The sequence below is a fragment of the Epinephelus fuscoguttatus genome, linkage group LG20, assembly GCF_011397635.1.
Source record: "Epinephelus fuscoguttatus linkage group LG20, E.fuscoguttatus.final_Chr_v1".
NCBI classification, from domain to species: domain Eukaryota; kingdom Metazoa; phylum Chordata; class Actinopteri; order Perciformes; family Serranidae; genus Epinephelus; species Epinephelus fuscoguttatus.
In genome coordinates this window covers 30,875,206-30,897,433 of record NC_064771.1, presented here as the reverse complement: position 1 = coordinate 30,897,433, position 22,228 = coordinate 30,875,206, and the positions used below count along the sequence as shown (strand labels likewise).

At 41.3% G+C, this 22,228-nt stretch overlaps 1 protein-coding gene across 9 annotated transcripts in view; it reads left to right on the top strand.

The window, feature by feature from the left end:
- Nucleotides 1-22,228, top strand: part of tanc2b (tetratricopeptide repeat, ankyrin repeat and coiled-coil containing 2b) — a 265,575-nt gene that overhangs the window by 131,525 nt on the left and 111,822 nt on the right. For all 9 annotated transcript variants that reach the window (XR_007448045.1, XM_049562620.1, XM_049562630.1 and 6 more), the window contains 2 exons: nucleotides 10,179-10,250; nucleotides 17,564-17,743. Coding sequence is in view for 8 of the 9 variants with exons in the window: in XM_049562620.1 (XP_049418577.1) it covers nucleotides 10,179-10,250; nucleotides 17,564-17,743 (252 nt within the window). In the remaining variant the exon portion in view is untranslated. The remainder of the gene's footprint in view (nucleotides 1-10,178; nucleotides 10,251-17,563; nucleotides 17,744-22,228) is intronic.

Below are 22,228 nucleotides of genomic sequence, written 5' to 3'. Positions count from 1 at the left end.
GAAACAAGATGAAACAGATTAATGCAGTGATGAACAGAAATGAACAATTGGGCAACAGCAGTTGAAATAGTGTGAAATACCTCCACACAGCACATTCTCTCCTTCGCTCCATGACGTATGACGTAGCTCGCGTTGCAATAGATTTAAAGGCAAAGGATCGTCTCAGGTATAGGTTGCATTTTCCGATACCCGATCCATCTATTTTGATGATAACAGGGCTGATATTCGATCCAGATATTGGATTGGTGCATCCCTAATATGGATTACTGTATTGTGGTTTGTTCCTACTACATGGCACAAAAAAGTGTCCACGAATGAGGAGCAGGTCTGAGTTAAGCAAAAATACATGCAGCAAACCCAAATATGTGATGTCCTCATGTCGTAGGAGGTTAAATGGAGCACCTGTTTTCACGTTCTGACAAAGTTTCATCTCACTGGTTTCAAGATGGTTTGGACTCAGTGGGTAAAAGGTGATGTCACTTCCTGTGCACCAGTCACAGTTTAGCAATACTAGAATCAAAGTGCAGCTGCACAGTAGTGGAGTTGTTTCCTTATGTTTCCAACGCTGTCAGATTAATCAGATCAAACCACTCCTACACAGCCCTGATAAAGCTTAAAGATAAGCTTAAATTGTTCTACATTTAGTGATACATATTTAATGTTATGAAGTAAAAGACGTCAAGTTTAAGCTTTTACACAAATATATTTTTGTAGTCATTGCAAGAAATGACATTTGGCCTTGGCGTCAGTCTATGTAATGTAATTGTTTGGAAAGTGAGATGCAGGCTCACAAGACCAAAGTAGAACCTCCTCTTTGCCTTTATGTTTAAATCTGGATTATTGTTGACAGACATTTTTCCCTGCAAAGAATATTTTTGGTTACATCTCCGCATAGCATCCCTGTTGTATGTGGCTGTGTGTAAATGTATATACTGTGTGTGTGTATGAGTGTTGTGGTTTGGATGAAAGTGGTTCGCTATTGTTTTACCCTGGCAGGATGTCAGAACCCTCCACTTCCTGTGGTAGACCCAGGCCGCCTCAATGAGAGAAAGCCTTTGACAAGCTCTCTCACAGAAGACGTGTGTGTGTATGCATGCATTTTTGTGTTAGCTTACACTCAGGCTGATGCTAATGAAGATGTCCGCCGACTTTACAACCGAGCAGATGTCTGCATTCTCATACGGCTCGCTGCAGCTCACTGTGGGGCTGTGATTCATTAAGATGCTGCACTTTGTTGGGAATCTGATTAGATTCAGCTTAAATGAAAGTCAGACCAGAGGAGCAGAGAGTTTGTCTGAGACCAAACACACAACAGCACACTTCTGCACACATGGTGTAAAGATTAATCAGTTAGTTGATCGACCGCAGGAACAGTATGGTGTTGTTGGTGCTGTCGACATATCTGCTGATAATGTGTTTACTTTTACAGCTTCAGACATGAATAGACGATTAACGATTTTTTTTAATGTTTGTCGTACAAAACAAATCAAGACTTCACCTTTGGCTCTAAGAAATTGTGATGACTTTTTTTCCACTATTTTCTGACATTTAATAGAGTTCAGGATTAGTAATTTAATTAAAAGAATCATTAGTTGGAGCCCTTATGAGCACATGTCTGCATATATTTATATTACTTGAGATGCATTTGAGTTGGTAGTTCATAAGTGCCTTACTTCAGGAATACTTCACCCTCAAAATGATCGTGTGTGTATCAGTTTCTCACGCCGTGTTATTTTAAATTTGTGGAGAAAACTTTGTTTTTCTCGCATGCCTCCACGGTGAACAAAGAATCCAAAACATAAGAAAATTCTTGATGAATTTAGGTCATAGACGGCCGCGTTTAACAACAGCAAAACTGTGTCAGAACTTCCTTTTACAACCTCTCACACAACTCTTGCTGTATAATCCAAGTCTCATTTATCCAGTCATATGCTCAGTACTTCCCAAACACATGCATCTTTGTTAAAACCTTACTATTTAAGACATTTCCATATATGTTGATTCCTCTGAGCAGAGTTCAAATGAGCGTGCAGTATGCTGAAGTGTTTTAAGTAGGTTTTAGTGAAAATCAGTGGTAGCCAGGTCAAAAATAATCAAAATTGTTGAAGGCCTCTGTGTAGTGTTTTTAAACTTGAGAAGGCTGTCTCCAGTAAGTGTTTTGTACCTTACAATCAATGTACTCCTTCAAATGAAGGCTGCATATTTGTCTTCTAAAGGAAAAGGACAACCAGCCTAACATGTAGAAACAGTACGCATTTTTGTGGATTTCAAAATGTAACTGTACCATACGGCTGCAACTAGTGATTATTTTCGCCATCAATTAATCGTCAAGTCTCTAAAATATCAAAAATTGTGGAAAATGCTCATCACTATTTCCCAGAGCCCAAAGCAGCATCCTTGAACTATTCCTTGAACTACAGCCCCAAACCCAAAGACAATCATACATTGATGTCATCTTACTATATAATAACGAAAACTGTCTGTGTGTCTGTTCCACGTTTTTCTCCTCACTGACTTGTCATGGGAGGATGCGAATGAAGCAGTATTACATCATTTGGCCGCTATAGCAACCAATTGAAATTGCAGACTTTGAATGGGCATATCTCATGCCCCGTATGTCGTAGAGACATGAAACTTTGCACAGAGATGCCTCTCCTCATGAGGAACACATTTGCCTCAAGAACCCATAACTTCCGCTTATATAGATTTTCCACCATTTTGATTTTTTTTTTTTTTTGAAAAACACTTCAAATGGATCTCTTCCTAGGAAGTTTGAGCGATCTGCATGAAACTGGGTGAACATAATCTAGGGACCAATATCTAAAGTTCCCTCTTGGCAAAAGTTGGAAAACTTCCTAAAACTGAGCTTCTATAAGGCAATGAATATTGCGGAGGGCGTGGCTCATCACATAAAGGTGTATAACATCTCAAGGGTTTCACCCATCACCACGCAACTTTGTAGGCATATGACCACACATAATCTGAGGGGACCCCTCCATTATTGACCCCATCAAACAAAATGGGGGCGCTAGAGAGCTCATTTCTTATCTAGGCCTAACCGCCATATGGATTTTTACTAAACTTGGTAGATATGTAGAACAGGACGCCTCAAGGTGACTGGAGAAATTTAACTCTAATTGGCAACTGGGTGGCGCTATACCAACAGAAAAATGCTTAAAAATGGCTAAAATGCGACTGATCGCTGTGGCTCCCCCTGTGGACCAGTGTTGTTGTTGTTTTTTTTTTGTTTTGTTTTTTCAAATTTTTGGTATGACTAAGTCATGGTATGCTATGCTGTAATTTAGGATCATAAATGACAAAAAAAGCAGTATATTCTCACATTTAAGAAGCTGGAACCATCAATTTTCTTGAAATTTTGCTTGAAAAATGCCCAAAAGGGTTACTCAATCATCATAATAGTTGGTAATTATTTTTTTTAATTGATTTACTTGTTTATTTGACAAGGACAAATGCAAAAGACGTCGCTTCAATGGTAAAATAGAAAGTAGATGCAATGCATACAGGTTTCTAGCCATGGCTAATTTGCAACCCCTGTCCCTCATTTGGCTCTGGAATTAAAACAGGAAGTGTGAGATTACTGAACATGGAGTGATTCAATACAATAATACAACACAGTAGAATACAGACAAATATTAAGTCAAAGAGGAGACATTAAGAACAGAGACAAAAACAATTAACAGTGACTGTTATTTAAGTATGTGTGTGTGTGTCTGTGTGTGTTTGATCGACTAATTGATTGACTAATCGTTGCAGCTGTACTGTACCAGTAGTGTGTACACAGATCAGATAATTAGCAACTGTGTTATCAGTATGAAATTCCTCGACTCTGATACTGACATGGTTTTGAACTAGCTTACATACGACGACAGCAGTATGGAATTCCTGAAATTTAGTTACTGCTTTTGGTTTGGTGTGCCAGATGTGTAATAATGCATGTGTGCATGTGACTGGATAAATGAGACTTGGGCTATACTGAGAGGGCTGTTGTTAAATGGGGTCCTCTATCGCAGCAATTCATCGAGAACTTTTTTGGATTCTTTGTTCAACGTGGAGGCATGTGAGACAAACAAAGTTTTCTTTACAACTCCAGGGTAACTCAGAGTGAGTAAGTGACACACACATGATCAGTTTGTGGGTGAAGTATTCCTTTAAAAGGCACAGGCGCAGCCTCTTCTCTGGTGACATCAGAAGCAATTTGGCAGCAGCGTTTGTTGCTCTCTACAGGAATCAGCACACAGCACTGATTCACTCCTTGGCATTTACCTTTTCCAATTTCAGACTTTTCTCTTATCTTTTTTTTTTTTTTTTTTTTTTAAACCACTCTTTAAATCAATCTCTATTTTGGTAAATTACCCGCGATACATCTGCTCACACACGACAACTCCCATGTGAAATACGAGCCATGCGTTCGTTTTTTATTTGTGGGTGGGCTACCGTGTGCTGAATAAATGTCAGCATGTTTTATTATTGTAGCTCGCACATGATCCCTCTGTGTCTACATCAGATTTATGCGGATTTGAGGTAGTTTAACATTTAGCTGTCTGGAGAGAGAAGCGTATAATAGGACTCAGGATGATCCAAGGATGGTGCGCGCGTCATTAGGAATGTGTCATTGAGTGCACAGAACTCACACAATTAGATATTACTCACATTTAATGTATGCATTACAAGGAAACTGATGAAACAGGATGTAGAGTCCCATTTCCTCTTTATTTCTTACCTGTATTTTTACTTTGATGAGTGGTGGGAAAAACTTGCTGTGACACGGAGCGTAACAGGGAGACTACATGTGTTTAATTAGGGGTCCTAGTTTACTCCCTGGTGTGAAAGTGGGGATTGACAACAAGTTGGCAACATTAGGGCCCCACAGAGACAATCAGCAAAGGTAAGAAATAAGGCAGCAATGAACGGAACCTAATGCTGAATCGCTGTGCTGTCACCGAGCTGAAGGATGTAATTCTCCGGGCTCCTAATATCCAGGATGTGTCTTGGTTACACGACTCAGTTGCAATCTTTTTCTCTTTCCGTTGTTTGCTGTTTTGTGGGGTCTTACAAGCAAAAGACAGGCATCGATTGCACTTTTTGGGGCGAGTCTATTGGTTCCTTTTGAGCGTGACGTGATTGATCAGTTGCAGAAGAAGAACCAGATCCATTTCGAATCGTAATTTGTTCCACCCACTCTCCTCCAGATTAGTTATTCAGAGTTTTTAGACATCCAGTGTGGAGATCAAAACCCCTTCGACTTAGCTGTCTGTTTTTTAAGATCTTCTTTTTTTTACCAAAGGTGATCACACAAAAGAGCACAATTTATAGTAATCACCCCGCGACAGTACCTGGGAAAGAAGCCTCATTTCAGAGCAGAGGTCACATTGAACACTGTGAACACCGCCAGGTTCATCAAAGTCAGTCTGAACGATAATGATAGTAGAGTTTCTCCGCCATGCTCCATGGGATCACTCTCAGATGTCACGCTGACTTCTCCCGTAATGACTCTTTGTCCAAGTGCGAAATTGGCTTGCTCTTTTGACATCCTAACACAGCACCGTGGTATTACAGCTCAGAAGAATAGCCAACAGAGTAAGTGCACCATTATTTCTTCGGTTTAGGAGATGGTCTTTTAGCTTCAGAGAGAGCAGAGCTTTGATTTTACAGCTGAATAGGATGTGGTTACAGAGCACAGATTGTCTGTTCTGACTTTGTATCGGACACTGAGCCGAGTTCAGTTGTATTCTTGTTGACCGAGTGGTTGACAGATGTTCTGTAAGGAACTAGAATAATGTCCGCTGTTTGTCTCTGCGGCTGGAAAGAAAACATGTCTCTGTCTTCTGTCAGCCGTAGGTCCTCCCCTTTCATGTTCCCTGCTTAATAGGCCATTGATCTGTGTGGCAGGACATTGTGCTGTGATCACTGGTTACAAGAGAGCAATCTGCACACAAGAATAGGAGCTTTCGCTTTCAAATAAAAGAGCTACGAAGATGTGTTTGCCAAGACTAAACAGGGATGGTAGTGGGGAGAAAAGAGGCTGACGTAAAGAGGTAAAGCCACAGTGGTGCTGTGTGGAATTTTTCCAAAAACCTCAATAACAATATTTAGTCAAATTGAGGGTTTAACGTAGAAGTGTCATGTAGTGGGTAGAATCTAAGTAAACCTGAATAAAAGTTGTTTAATTTCCAGCAAAGCCTGCGGTTCTTTCTTTAGTTGTTTTTACATTTATTTATTAATTTCTGTAATACAGTGGGGAAGAATGGGGTCGGCTGAGACACTTTTGTATTGGCACAAGATAATCTTCCATTACTCACAGACTACTTTAACAATTCAGCCTGTCCATTTATTATCTCTTGCTTTTTTTCTCCTTCGCTGCTGTAATGATGCAAATTTCCCCGCTGTGGGACTGATAAAAGATTATCTTAGATTATGAAAATGATTTGATCCCCGAACAGGTTACAGATGTCTGCTAGGGGCGGGGGAAAATCGATACAGCATAGTTTCGTGATTATTGTTGTTATGATATAAGTTCTTAATATGACAAATAAAAATTAAACTTTAGGTAGCCTAGAATAATACTAGAATAATTTAATTAATTGCTTTTTAACCCACTAGATACATTTTGCTGCTGCAAAAAAGGCTGAGGTGAGATGAACAAACTGAAAACTTTATCTTAGTAGATAAAACTGATGTTGAAGAATTTTTCCTCTGGGGACATAATTTACTAGAGGTGGGAATCTCTAGGCACCTCACAATTCGATTCAATTCCGATTCTGAGGGCAACGATTCTCGATTCTAAAACAAGCCAATAAGAAAATTTACACTAGATATTGAAAAACATTATTGTAATAAAGCTGGGAATACATATCCAGTGCATACAAACTGTATTACTTACTGTGGTTGAGATGACTACACTCCACCAGTCTCCTCCGGTCCATCCTCCTCATACATAAATCTCAACGGGACTCTCCTGTCCCTCGTCGACCTCCTCGACATTTCTCCTCCAGGATTTACAAAACTTTAACTGACTATAACTATCTATGAACTATAAAAACATGTACTATTGCAAAAAAGACGAACGATGGCAAAACTATGAACTATGGTTAAAACACGACGAAACACGGCAAAAAAAACTCAACAGCTCTCAAAAAACCACAAATACTGTTATTTACAACACTAAATATTATTTACAAAGAAAACGCCACCAAAACTCCACTAAACGCCGCTAATTAACTCCAACTTGCACTCTCCTCGTCAGCTGTCACTCTCCTCTTGCTGTGCTCACTTCTCTCCCCTCCTCCACAGGTAATGACGTCACTGCCGTAATGTACTGTGATGTATATCACTGGAAAGCTCCGCTTCTCCGCTTTCAGAATCCGTTGGAATTACGTCGATAACGTGAATGGTTGAGGAGTTACGGTAATTTGAAAAATAGATATAAAAATAAAATTAAAATCGATTATGAGTTTTCCACATCATTGCTCGCATCGTTCAAGACAGAATCTCAATGCATCTAAAAATCAATTTTTCCCCACCCCTGTAATTTACAGATGAAAACAGGTAAAATATTGCATATTTTATCACAATACTCAGCATTTCACAACATATTAGCACTGTATTGTGACCTAAGTATCATGACAATATCGTATCATGGATCCTCCGGTGATTCCCACCCCTAATGTCTGCTGACAAATTATTTTATAATTATTTTATTAGTTAGAGCCCTACCCAAACATGAAAGGCACAATTTTGTTAAATGTACAAGGAGTACATTTTCCCAGAAATTCTGCCTCTCTGGGACGGTTGGGACACCTTGTTACGGGTTTAAAAAAAACCTAGAGAGAAAATTAAGAGTTGCAGTCGTCACATTAAAAACGTGCTCGGGAGTTAAAATGTGAGCCCTTTTTTCAGTGGCCTGTAAATTCAGCTTAGCATTCAAAATTTTGTGAAGATCCAGTGTGTAGGATTTAGCGGGATATACTGAACTCATTGACGGAGACGAGAGCGTCTTTTTTTAAAGGTAAAACTGCTTTATTGAGTGTTTTTACCAGTTTTAATCACTGGGTGTGTTTGTTTCGGAGAGGAAGAGACCTCTATGGATAATTCAGCTCCTGGTAAAAACCTCCTGAACAATAAACACTGAAGGAATCCTAACTGGGAGTTCATGCTTGGCACATGAGAGATGTTTCAGCCTCAGCAATCTGCAATCCTCACGGCTAGATGCCACTAAATCCACCTACATCTTTGGGTGAACATAGACCCAGAGGCCGCGGGATATAACCTAAAGCAAGTTCATTAAAAAAATAAAATAAAATTAAAATATTGATTTAGCCTAGCAGTCTTAGTTTTAAAATTCACTCTTGTTTACTTGATCTGTAACAAGGTAGGAACTATAAACGATACAGTCCAAACTGTCCCAGGGAGAGCAGACACACTTTGGACTCCTGTGTTAGCAACTAACAAAAATTCAGACAGCTAACACTAGCATCAATTGATAACAAAAAACATAGACACAGCTGAGGAAGATGAGGCCCAATAATTATATCTATTCTACGTACTGTAATTGTACACCTTTATTGTCTCCTGTTCATTTGATTTATCATTAACACTTCAGATGTGACATGTTGAGCTACTGACCTCATCTGATGACGAGCAAGCTGCTCACAACGTCACCTGAGGTGCTAATCAGATCTGCCGCAGGAGCAGAGCAAGTGTGCGAAATCTATTACACTACATCACCGAGCATCACACTCTTCATATGTGTTTGCATGCATGTGTTTTCATGGCTCACTGTGCCCGTAGCTAGAGTGCGTCATCTTCAAAGCCTGCATTGATTTTCACGACATTGATTTTACGAGACGATGTGGCCCATCAGGTATACGAGGTGAGAAGCTATTTTTGATGTAGAACATGAGAGATGGATGTGTCTGCAGCAGGATCTCTGGTTTTGGCTGTAAACAGCAAAAATAAAAAGGTTGTCTTGGTGAATTTTATGTTTCAGTTGCATAACATTTCACATTTTGTTGGTGTGCCTGTTAATTTGACATCTCCCGACATGGTGGCTGAGGTCATGACACGAACCCTGTAAATCCTCCGCAGAGGGCTCCCGTCCACAATCAGTGTCAATCTCAGGCTGGCCCAGTTCTCACACAATCATGTCCCACGGCTTATTCTATCTGTCCATCGACAAGCTTGATCCGTCCACCAGCGAGCCAATCTAGCCCGCTGTGTGGCCACTGGCACACAGGGTGTGAATCCGCGATGGGAGAGATAATACTTGAGTATTTGTTTGTGTTTTCTGGCCTGATGGTGAGCTCTGTGATTGAAACACAATGGGAGAGGGGGTCCTGCCAAAATATACAATCCTTTTGGGATAAATCACCTTCATGGTTTTCTACTTAATGCAGCAATCTTTGGTCCATCTACACGTCGAAAATCCTCTCACTAGTTTTCATGCATCATCATGGATTGTATTAATAGCGCACTTAGTTCCAGTGGGATGTATTTATTCTGAGTATAAATCATTTGTTCCAAACCTCCTCTGCTGGCCTGTCGTGCTTTACAGTAGATCCATCCACACTTGAACAGGATTATGAAACAATCCCCCCGTGACACTGACTGTGCTGCCCAGTGATGCCGCCCCTCCACCCCCCTCATTTCATCTCCATCCACTGTGGCTAATTCTGCCTGCCTGCTCCCTTGGGCGTAATTGATCCTCATATCATTAACCGTATGTGGATCTATCCTGGGAAACGCCCACTGTTTTACAGCCAGTCCTCGCTCACTGAACCGTAGAGCCCAGTGAGCTCTATGATTGTGCCTCAACACACACAGGGATCTCTGCACGCAACAGTGGCTGTAATGTAAACTATTTTGTTATCCGCACGGGCAGGCCTCAAAGACAGAGGCTCACTGGCTGTTTAGTCTAAACATGGGGAGGCGGAAGACGTGGAGCTTGGCGGCGCGGTCCCCGTTCGCCACCATAAGGGGCCACTTGCGCCCCACAAGGAAAGGCGTGGAGGGGCTGTGTGTGAGCAGCTTGCTGGGGGTCCTCCGGTCCCACACCTGGCTGATCGGAGACGAGGAGGTGGCCCTGCTGCTGGCCTCCTCGCCACGCTACCAGCATCACAGAGCTCACTCCTTATCTTTCTCTTTCTGCTCCTCCTCTGCAGATGGTGGGAGCGAGGACTTGGCAGACCCCCGCTCACCCAGTCTAGACCCTCACCTGAGCCACGTTGGCCAAGGTAAGCAAACAAAATGTGAAAAGAAAATGTGTGTCCAAAAAAAAAAGTTACTAATCCAATCAGCAGAAAAAGGTGTTGGTATTGTACGTTTCTGCAAACCATGGATATGTCACATTTGTATGTCATTATGTAGCGTAGTCGACGTTTCAACTACAGCCTGTGCCATAGCCTCAGAAACGCTGTGGTTAATACGTGGTTATGTTTAGGCCTCAAAAACCACTCAGTCATGGTTAGGACAAGATCAAAGCTTGGGCTTAAAGAACCCAGTTTTGGTGGGTTGCTATATAAAACAACTGCTTTTTGTGGCACAATCTCAGCAGGAAATTTAGATATGTCATGGTAAAAAAAAAAACAACAACTTTATTTTATGGCGCAATCCCAGCAGGAAACGCAGAGATGTCCCCGTTAATACTACCGGATTTCGTGGCCTAATGGCAGCAGGAAACACAAAAATGTCTTGGTAAAAAACAGCATTATTTCGTGGCACTATCCAGACAGGAAATGCAGAAATGTCTCAGTTAAAAACAAGTTTATATCTTGGCACAGTCCCAGCAGGAAGTGCAGAGATATTTCCGTAAGAAACAACTGCTTCTCATGGTACTGTGCCAGCAGAAAATGCGGTGATGTCTCACTAAGAAATAGACGCTTTCTGCGGCACTATCCCGGCAGGAAACGTATAGATGTCTCGGTTAAAAACTACTGGATTTCGTGGCCTAACGGCGGCAGGAAACACAAAAACCTTATTTTATGGCACAATCCCGACAGGAAACGCAGAGATGTCTCTGTAAAAAACATTCACATTTGGTGGCTAAACAGCCGTTTAACCCCCCCCCCCCACAAAACAAAACAGACGGGTTACTAAAACACAACTGGTTTTGTTGTTGGATGGTCTTGAACAGAACTCTGCAGCTTGGCAGGCGTCTTACAGGTGTCGCACTAACCATCACCCCCTCCACCTCCAGATGACAAAGTCAGCTCATATACTACGTCACTTTAGAAACATTGATATGATACATATGACATATACGAATGCAACATCTTTATAGTTTGCAGAAACGTACAATGATGCCATTTTCCTCTGGTGATTGAGCTGAAGTTACAGGTAGTTACTCTGGAGCCCTCACAGATTCATGAAATATAGTTTTGCCTGCAAAAGCCATTTGAGCGCCCCAGCAATACCTCGTCTTCTCCTCTATTGCTTATTACAGAGTGTATTGAGCTGCTCCCAGGCGTGGACGTGTGCTGTGTGAGTGAATGAGAAGCCGAGCTGCTGAGAAACAGCGCGCGAGCTCGTTTCCCACCTTTACCTTCTCATTTCCTGTAATACTTCTCTCTTGGCGGTCTCTTTCCCGACTCCATTTCTCCTCTCTTAATGTTTCCATAGCAGAAACCCACGGAGGCCTTGTTTGCCAAGTTGTATTTTATTCCACTTCATAGCAGAAAACTTTACGACTACTAGAAACTACTGGAAAGTTATATTAACAGGGAGAGAACTGTATGAATTTTATATTCCTATAATTCTGCCTGTAAATGTGAGTTACCTCTGGTGGAAAGAGGCTGTAGGAAACAGTAGATGTTTATCAACAAGGGGAATGTCAGAGCTTGGCAGGAAATGTTTTGGGCAATTATAACTTTTTTTTTTCTCCCCTTCTCCTGCATGTTTTGAGCCGAACACCTCGATGAGTAGGTGTTTGTGTTTATTTCCAGGCATGGAGTGGCCCTTAAACATGTCTCTCATCACAGTCTAAAATAAAACACCACCATTTCCCCCTCAGCGCTTTTGTTCTCTGGATTTCACCACTGAAGTGCGGCTTTTCCTCCCTCTCCGCCCTCCATCCTCTCCCGAAATCACACCTTTTGATTTCTACTTCAGCGTATCACAGTGTGCATGTGTTTGCAAGTGTTGAGCTTGTAGACCAAAAAGTTCACCCCAAAATCAAAAATACATGTTTTTCCTCTTACCTGTAGTGCTATTTATCAGTCTGGATTGTTTTGGTGTGAGTTGCAGAGTGTTGGAGATCTCGGCCGTAGAGATTTCTGCATTCTCTCCAGTATAATGAAGCTAGATGGCACTCAGCTTGTGGTGCTCAAAGCCATAAAAAAAACTGCAAAACAAAATCTGCAGCAGTGTCTCTTCGGATTTATAATCTACGCTTTAAATCTTGTGTGGTTTGATTGATTGAAGTTTGATTCAAAACACACATAAAACACAAATGAAACATATAGCCACAATATTAAACACAAGTACAAAATTCCACTCACAGACAAAACACTTGCCTTTTGCTAGATGTATTTTTCCCACACATACAACATGCTAATGTTATTAGCATTTTGCATTGCATAAATTAGCCTAGCAGCTAGCAATGTTGCAAACATATGATGATCTTATAGAATATGATGCATTGCTGTAGATTAAACTACACAACAGTATATAAAGAGTTAAAATCAGTACCTCCTTAAATATCTACAGCAGTAAAACATTCACATTAATGCTGCAGTATTAATGCAACAGAATAGTAAAACACCAGAATAGTACAACACTGACAGGGAACGTTTGACTGCAGAATGAATACTTTAACTTTTCATTCTTTAAAAGAATAGTCTGGATTTTTTGCTGTGGGGTTGTATGAGGTACTAATCCATAGCAAAACATATTTTCGCCACTTAAAAAAATCAACAACAGTGTAAGTATAGGCTTTAGTGTGGATATTTTCAACACTTTTTGATGGGGAACTCCCAGTCTGTGCTCTGGTCAAAGCCACCAAACTCCATTGACCAAAACAGTAAGTTTACGTCACTTAACATGGGAGTTACTTGCCTGCAGCTGCCTTGATCAGTTAGTTTGTGTTATTTTGTGTTGTTGGTGAATTTATAAATGCATGAATCTCACAATTACACAAGCAAACTAACTGGTCAAGCAGCAGTGGACCAGCAGCTCCTGTGTTCTGCTATCTTGAGGAGGATTTTACGTGTGGATCAGCTATTTGCAGATTTTCCATTGCTGTTGTGAGTGTTTTTACTTGTGCAGTGGTGTGTCTTACACCTCCAAAACATTAGATGGCAGCGGAGTTTCTGTGAAGTGCTGTAAAGTCTAGTTGATTCAAAACACACATTAAACATGGCTTAATAGAGTGTGCCAGGGCTGACGTCAAAACCCGGAAGTTTAGCATCGCGCTGGTTCCTGGAAGAGAAAGTGAATGTGATTTTTGCATTGCGTTTTGGATTATGTCAGAAAATAAGCTCTGTGGCTAACACAAGTTTATGATACTTACAGGTTTTGTTCAGCGAGATAATCTTCACATATGAACACCTTTCATACCGCATTTGAAGCTTAAATGCGATCGCCAGAAGTAAAAAGCTAACGTTAGGCTTTAACGGACTACATGACTACTCCACGGTTGCATGACTCTTGACGTCACCGCCACTAAGCTTTCAACTGATTTCAGCCGCTTTATTTTAAAAACATTGTGTAATGGGGAAATCGGACTGTTTAAGCTAAATAAGAAGCTGTAATGGCAGACTGCCAGCACTCTCGTCTGTTCGGGGGTGATGACGTTTAATGTCCCTGACAGGGTTTGTAGTCGTATTGAGCAACTTGTTAGCAACCGCCTTTTTTACGACACATAAAAGCCTCAACATTCACAAGTAGGATATTTACTGACGTGTTTTATGTCGTAGAACAAAACCTGAAACTCGCTTAAGCTTTTGTTAACCACAGACCTTATTTGAGGCATTTTACCAAAATCCCATTCAAAAAACGTATTGACTTTTAGATGAGAGAACCGGAAGTGCTAAAAGCGCTAACGAAGTTCCGGGTTCTATAGAGAACATTTCAAACACAAGTACACAAATCAGCTTCACTATGACTCGCAGCATTCACAGACAAACACTTGTCTTTATCTGGACACATTTTCCCTACAAATACATGCTAACGTTATTAGCACAAGCCTGTGGTATTTTACATTGTATAGATTAGCCTAGCAGCTAGCGAACAGTTTCTCTTCTCATATGAAGCCAGGGACAACAGCAACATTTAACAAAGGTAACGTTACAAAATTCGGCTCCATTACAACTCACAAGGTTCACTGACAAAACAACTGTCTTATACTAAACACATTTTCCAAACAAATACAACATGCTAACGTTATTAGCACAAGCCTATGGCATTTTACATTGTATAAAGTATCCTAGTGACTAGCAGAGATTTCCTCTGCTCATATGAAGCCAGGATAAATCACACACAAGATTTAAAATGCTATTTTTGTTGAGGCTTTATTGTCTTCACAGTTTATTGTTTCTTATCTGTGAAATTAAAGTAAATAAAAGTTTTGTTTCCACTGAGGGAAATGGTTTCAGCTTACAGAAACAGACAGGAGGTCTGTGGCAGCGTGTAGTTACATTTCTAGGACCATGGCGCAGGGTACGGCATAAATCCCGCTTTAAATAACAGTTTTTATCAGTGGAGTCTGGCCTTGAAGAGAGTGATATAATGGCTTCAGTTCCCCGTCGGAAATCACAGTCTGACAGCAAGGTAATGCGGTAAAAAAACAAAACAAATTCTAGCAAACACTTAAACTAAATACATTTTGCTGCTGACCCCTCCACAGCAGTACATTACTTAACTTCTGTGGCTGTGCTCCTCCCTGCTTCTTGAAACTGGGGCGTGCCGACTGCCACCTGCTGTAGGTCATACACTGACACCTCATACAACCCCACATCAAAACTATCCCTTTAAGTACATGTTGCTGATGAGGTCTTGAATGCAGGACTTGTACCTGTAGTGGAGTGTTTCCATAGTGTGGTAAAGGAAAAATGTATTAATGCTGTTATAATTTGTTGTTTTCGCTTAGTATTGGAATGCATTAAAATTGAGTTGGATGTTGACGACTGGTAATTGCTACCAGAATACCAAGTCCCTTCTTGGTATTCACACCAGGCTCTGCATACATGAGGAGAATTTCCATGCATGGGGATGTAACCGCTGCTCTGGCTGTTGTTTTTGCTGTTGCAGTGACATTCCCCAGTGAATGGATGGACTGACTCCAGCACTTCTGGAGCCATGGGGAGATGTGCGTGTGTGTGCTTTTGTTATTTCTATACTATTTCTATACTAGTGTATTTGCATTACAGCAACCGCTTTGACCCCATCCTAACCGTCACACAGGCTTCCCTCTGGGACTTGTCACGGATTAGTGTCTGATAATGGCTTCATGTCTCACTGTGGCGGCTGCTGTCTGATGTGAGACTGTTGCTTGACCCGTTGGTTTTACAGCTCCGTCTGCAGGGACATGGGCAGCCTGAGCCGGAGCTGATTCACAAAATGGATGTTGTGTTTACAGACAGCTGGCTGGGTTTTGTTCACCGGGGAATGTGTGTGTGTGTGTGTGTGTGTGTGGCTGTGTGAGGGAGAGAAGTTTTAAAAAAAAAAGCTCTAAGTTGTCATAATTTGTGGTTTTTGAAGCAAGAGAGGAAAAAAGGGGTGGGTGAGTGATGGAGAGTGGTTGTTTGTCCTCTGTCTGTAATTACTCCTCATTGTGAAAGCCTCTTTTTTTGTAAATGAAATGCTCTCTCTCGTGATCATGACTGTGCACTTTTTGGGATTGTTTAAACACATTTCAGATGGTTAGAAAATCCTCCTTTATTCTGTTGAAATCATGGGGTATTCTTGTGTTGCTGTAGGGCTCCAGAGGTCAGGCAGTAGGCTGTAGTTTCTAACAGTGAATGTAAACGGCACGTGTTGCCTGCAGGGCTGTTCTCTCTTCTGGGTCACGCCAATCTTGTTGCACTCAATACTGGTGTTGCAGTCCAGGATCTAAGCTGAGGTACTGTCAGAGTAGTCATAACTGTCTGTCATTCACTTTCTGCAGTGGTGGACAATAAAAAACACCAGCAGAGTCCAACACAGAAGCTGTTCAATGAGCAGTACTTGAGCAAAAACAGCTCATTGTCAGAGAGAAAATTGTGGGGTTTTAATGGTAGAGAAGTTGTTTGTCATTTGCTGCTTTCGGCTTGTTTAACCACTTGTGCCCAAAAGACTACATTTAGTGTGATAAGAAGAAATGTCACAACAACTTTTCCTGATTGGTCAAAAGTTTTGAAATCTGGTACAGACATACCTTTAAAAAGTATGTAACAGCACAATTTTAAAAAATATCACATGAAAAATCACATTTTTCTGATCGATTATGAAAGTAAGGTTTTTTTTTCTTGAAATGAGAAAAAAACCCCACAAATATTGTTTTTTGTGTGTTTTCAACTTGTTATGAGTTTAGTTGTTGTTATGAAATGCGAAGCTTCTTGTGTTTTCTGGATTCTGCCATTTTCTTAACATATATATAGTCTTTGGGCACATGGTTTTGTTATAGATATAATTTTTAAAGATGTAACAGAATACTTTTTAATGTTTTTTACGTAGATGTATTGGAATATTTTTATAGTTTTTTATTTTTTATTTTTCATAGTTATATTTTTTAGTTTTTAAATAATACAATGAAATTTCTTTTAGTTGTATTTTTTTTAAAGATATAATGGAATTTGTTTTTAGTTTTTATTTTCATTTTCATTATATTTTTTAGTTTACATAACATTACTAACATAATGGAATATATTTTTTATTCTTTTATATATATAATGTTTTAGTTGGTTTTCTATAGATATAATGGATTTTTTTGTAGATATAATGGTATATGATTTTTAGCTTTTAATTTTTTTATGAATTTAATGGAATATATTTTTTATTTTTTATATATATAATGGGATATATTTTTATATTTTTAGTTATTTTTTATAGATATAATGGAATAGATTTTTTTATTTTTTATATATATATATATATATATATATATATAAAAATAATGGGATATATTTTTAGTTCGTTTTTTTATTGCTATAGTGGTATATGTTTTTTAATTTTATTTTTATAAATATAATGGAATACAGTTTTCATTTTAAGTATGTATTTTTTTCTAATAGATATGAAATATATAGAAAAAACTGTAGTCCCATGTGCACAAAGCCTAATTATAATATGATAAGAAAAAAAAAATCATTTTTTCAGCAAAAGTTTTAGTTGCGGCTGCAAAGGAGATGAGGATTTGCTGCTTTTCTCTGTTTCACATTATTGTAAATTTAACAGTCTGATTTCTGATTTTGTTACAGTTAAATACCATCTCCATAGTTTCTAACATGAGGTCCTCCTTGCTTTCTTTGCAGAAACCGACTCCCGACAGTGTTATAATGTTGGGAGAGTTAATCAGCTGTTGACAGCAGAGAAAAGCATCTCACTCTGTTCTGATTTCCCTCCCATCCTGCAGGTGGCAGCATAGACAGCGACTGTGCCTTTGAAGGAGACTACGCCGTGCCCCCGCTCTCGATGACCGAGGGCATGCAGCACATTCGCATAATGGAGGGCGTGTCACGCTCGCTGCCCTCCTCCCCGCTGCTCACCCACCAGACCATCAGTGTCAGGCTGCAGCCCGTGAAGAAGCTCACAGGTAGAGACACTGACTGCAGTCAAGTCACAGAAACAATGCTGTCACATTTTCAAAACCTTGTGTTTGGGAAGTCTGATTAAGATGTGGGCTAAATCTGGTACAAATTTGTCTTGTACGCACATGCTTGCCTGTAGCTGTCCTCCCCCATAGACTCATTGTGCTAACACAGCCTCCCTTAACCCTTCGCTGAACCACGTAGGCAGGATCACAGAGTCACGCAGAGTCAATTAAAACAGATTTCATGAGACAAATTGAAGAGGAGTGGAAGGACTTCTCACCATGATGGTTGCCGATAATCAGTAATCACTTACTCACCCACTAATTCTGAGTGGACGCAAAAAGCAGAGCCGGAAATCACTGCAATTTCCAATTCCTGTAATCAGCAAAGCCTTATCTAATCGACAGAGCCAAGAACAGCTGATGGACTGGGAGCTGTGGTCAGCTTTATCGCTCTTTATCTCCCACCACTAATCGTTTCCTTCCACACTCATGCCTGACATTCAGAGAAAGTCCCTCCATTAACTGGATTATGAGTCTGTGTCATTTTCCCCTCTTGCTTATATTATGAAAATGGGAAGCTGTGGTTTGGTACGCAGGGCAGCGTGGACGTCCGAGGTTCCTGCTGCTGCTGTGCTGGTTTTCAAAACGAGATATGAAATATTGACACTGCAGCTTCACCCAATATCTGTGCAGCCTCCACACAGAGAGCAGAGTGGGTGTGAAGGACTTTAAAGCTCGATTCAGCAGTCACCACTAGGGTGCACCAGCCTCTCAGCTACTCTACATCATTAACCATTTCTGATATGCCGGGGGGAGCAGGGTTTTTACATCATACAGAATGATTTATGCTCTCTCCCGGGTCATCGAAAGTGTGGGTTTTAAAGAGGAAACACGCCAAAGCTGATTTTCTGTCATTCCACCTGGGTGTGCCACACCGCTGTAGGAGGGCTCTGTGTGGGTGACAGCATCCAGCAGTGGCTGGTTGTGGGAGATCAGGACTTGAGAATTTCACACCGAGCCACTACTTCTCTTTTCTGTCTCTCTGCTGTTTAAGGAGCCATTTGTATTTTTCTTTAACTTCACGTTTCATGGCAGATGCAGCCTAATTTGATGTCTACACTTTGATCTGTGTGAATCAAAGTGAATTTTTTAGATTGTCAGTGTGTATGTGAATCTGTAGATATATATACTGTGTGTGTGTGTGTGTGTGTGTGTGTTGACGGTCATCACAGAGGAACACGTTGTTTGAGAATAGCTTGATTAATGACAGCAGCGCCGGCTCATTTGTACTCTTCTTACTTCACGGCTGACGCAGGGAGAGGTCTGTTTGCAGTATTGTCGCACATGCCGTCACTTGGCTTGTTATATTGTGCCTGTCAGGTGCTGCTGGTTGTGAAGGCTGCTTTGTATTTTTAGAATTTAACTTGGGAATTAGGCCTCCTCTCGTTTTTAATATCATGACCGTCTCAGCTGTGCAGGGCTCAACACTTACTTTTAGAAGAGGTTTCCAGGCTGGCATCAGCGTTTGGTTGCCGAAACTGAAACTAGGGTTGCCATTTTTATTCACCTCATATTTTGAGTAGTTAAGATACTGCAGTCATGTCAGCTTGATAATGAAATGTGCCATAAAGAATGTTCAGATGCTGTGTTTGTGATCCAGCACACGAGGTAAGGATGTAAAGCAGGGACACTCAACTTGTTTTCCCCGGGGGCAACTTTTGCAAAATAACAGGAGGCCAGGGGCCAGTCATAAATATTTATCATCTATCAGTACATTTAAAAAACGAATTGCCTGTTTTCACCCGCTTGATATTTGTTGTGTCCTCACTCATCTTCGACAAGAGGCAGATCCAGTCGCAGCAGTTCCACACAGGTCAGGTGTACAAAGGGGCATTCGAAGGGTTTGAGGCTATTCGGGGCTTAGCTTGTACCTCTGTCAGGGGGTACTGGTTTTTCTTCCCTGGCACTTTTTAATGCCTCTGCGCCGGCAGTAGTCATTAGCCCTTTTTAAACAGGCATTGTGCAAATTTGCAGGAAAGCCCAATCAGTCTTTTTTTAAGCATTGGCAGTATAAAAACAAAATCGGGGAGTGCGTCAAAATGCCGCCTGCCTACTTTTGTTTATACAGAATGTGCCTTTTTCGGGGCAATGGGGGGCGTGAGCAAGTAACAAAACGTGTAGCTCAGCGTGTGACGTAAACACTGACGTGGAAGGGAAGCCGTGGCTGGTCAGACCTTCGGCAATTCTCTCGTAAGTCAACCCGTTCTTCACCGTCCCCGTCATCTGACGGTTAATGGCCTCTTTGTTTGCGATTTTGTGTTGCAGAGACTATCATAATCTTTTGAGAGTTCATACCTGGTGATGTGTGTTTCTGTCATCGGGAGTCTTGCCAACTGTGTTACAACTTGTGTATGCACACCACAAGATTTCACCACCGAGCCCTCGCTGACAGAGCCCCAGATAACGCGGTGACGTCACCAAACTACATTCTTTAATTTGGAGACGACACATGGTAAAGGCATGGATATTCTTCCCAGTGTTGAATCAGATCTGCCTCCAGGGCCTGGGTCCAAACTCAACGTGCTCCCCGTGATCCTGTGGACGCCGCCATTGTTGTTGCTTGCCGGCTTGTCAGTGTTGCCAGATCTTGGGAGCGAAACAAGCAACCAGGGCTATGGAAACAAGCCCAAAAGAAGCGACTATCATGCGTTTAAATAACTTAATAGACGGATATATAAAGAGAAAGGTGACGTTTAGAGAGCAAGCCCAAATAAGCAACTCCACCTGTGGCTTGTCCTCCTCACATTTCTTCCGTCCTCCTGCGTGCTGACGTGGGACGTATCCCACCTTTGTCAGTTGTGTCACACTTATCCAGTTTCCCAGCATGCCAGATATCCAGTCCCAGTCACAGACGAGGGGGGCGACTTGCTCGTAGGCTTGTTCACACACGAGGACTCGTCCTGGCAGACTATCTGCCGACTCACCTCCGACCTAAGGTGGCTCTCAAGATCCTCTGTGACGTCAAAATCACGGTGAAAATCGTGTGATGTGAACTAGGCTTAAGTCTGACAAAACCCAACATTAACCTGTGTGATTTTGCAGCTGGTGACCTCACAGGACTGAGATCTGTACATCTGACTCTCGTACCTGCTATATGTGAGAAGCCTTCACATCAAGTGTTACTCTTCACATCACATGTTGATAACGTCATTTCACGACTTACAGGAGCTAAACCACTCTTACATAATCATGTTTTACTTTAAAACAACACGCACAAAAGTCCTCAAGTGCCCCCGAGGTCCTTCATGTCCTCACAGACCTGTGTCTGCTCTCGAGTGGCGTCAAGCACCAGATTGCACCAGGTCTCAACCACCCCGGCTTTCTCACCCTTTAATTAATTCAACTCAGCACCACTTCCTGCACAGCTTGACAGTACCAAGCCTGTGTGTGTGCGTGTGCTGGCGTCAGAGGGCAGAACCCCCCCCAAAGCCAGAGATGGCAGAGGTGGGAGAAGGAGAGGTGGCAGATGAGCGCATTAGAGAGTAAACAGCAGCAGGTCTAAAGGCTGCAGAGCTTTGATCCCCGCCCCCCCTCCACCAGCCGCAGCCTCTCTTTGCCCTCCTGTGGCAGAGTGGTGGAGAGGACTTGAGTTATTCAACCTCAAGGCTCTGATAGAATGAAAATGCTATGAAAGCTCTGACCTTTTTAGAGAATCATTGAGTTTCTGATTTAATCCCCTCTGCCTGCATGAAGACTCTCAAGGGGGCCCTCAGACGCTCGAGGGGTCAGCTTGTGAGACGGATTGGTGAGGAAGGCAGGAGGCAAACCTTACGGTGCCAGGCCATTGCAGTGGACTAATTTCAGGTGCATTTGTTGGTCGGATCACGAGCCGGTGACTCCAACTAATGATTATATTCATAATTAATTAATGAGCCTATTATTTTCTCAATTTAAGCTGCAGCTGGTAACTTTTATGAAAGTAACCTTTTGCCATATTTTTTAATTTTTTTCTGATTTTACAGCTCAGTCTCAATTTCCGTCATGTCAGCCAGCTGATGTATTACTCGGCTTAGCAACAAGTCCATTCATAAAATCTATTTCCATCACGTTTAATCCAATTTAACTAACAATAATATTTGTGGACTTTGTTAAACCTCCCAGGGAAAGTGTCTGTTAATCCCCCCGTCTTCCAGAGAGGTCAGACTGCACGGTCAGGGAGAGTTTCTGTGTCTGAGTGCACTTTAACAAGAGGTGGAAAGTAACTTCTATTAACTCAGTTCTGTATTTTAGTATTTTGAAAGCATCTTTCAGTGACTAGCATTAATAAACAAAGGTCGCAATATCATTATTTCATGACAAGGCGGCCATCTTGAGGTCTGGAAGAAACGCATGGTGGTGACATTGAATATAGCTGAATAATGCTTCGCTTTGCCCTCTCCATTTTCCAGTGTGTTTCATATGTTTAGGCCTCTGCTTCTTTAATGT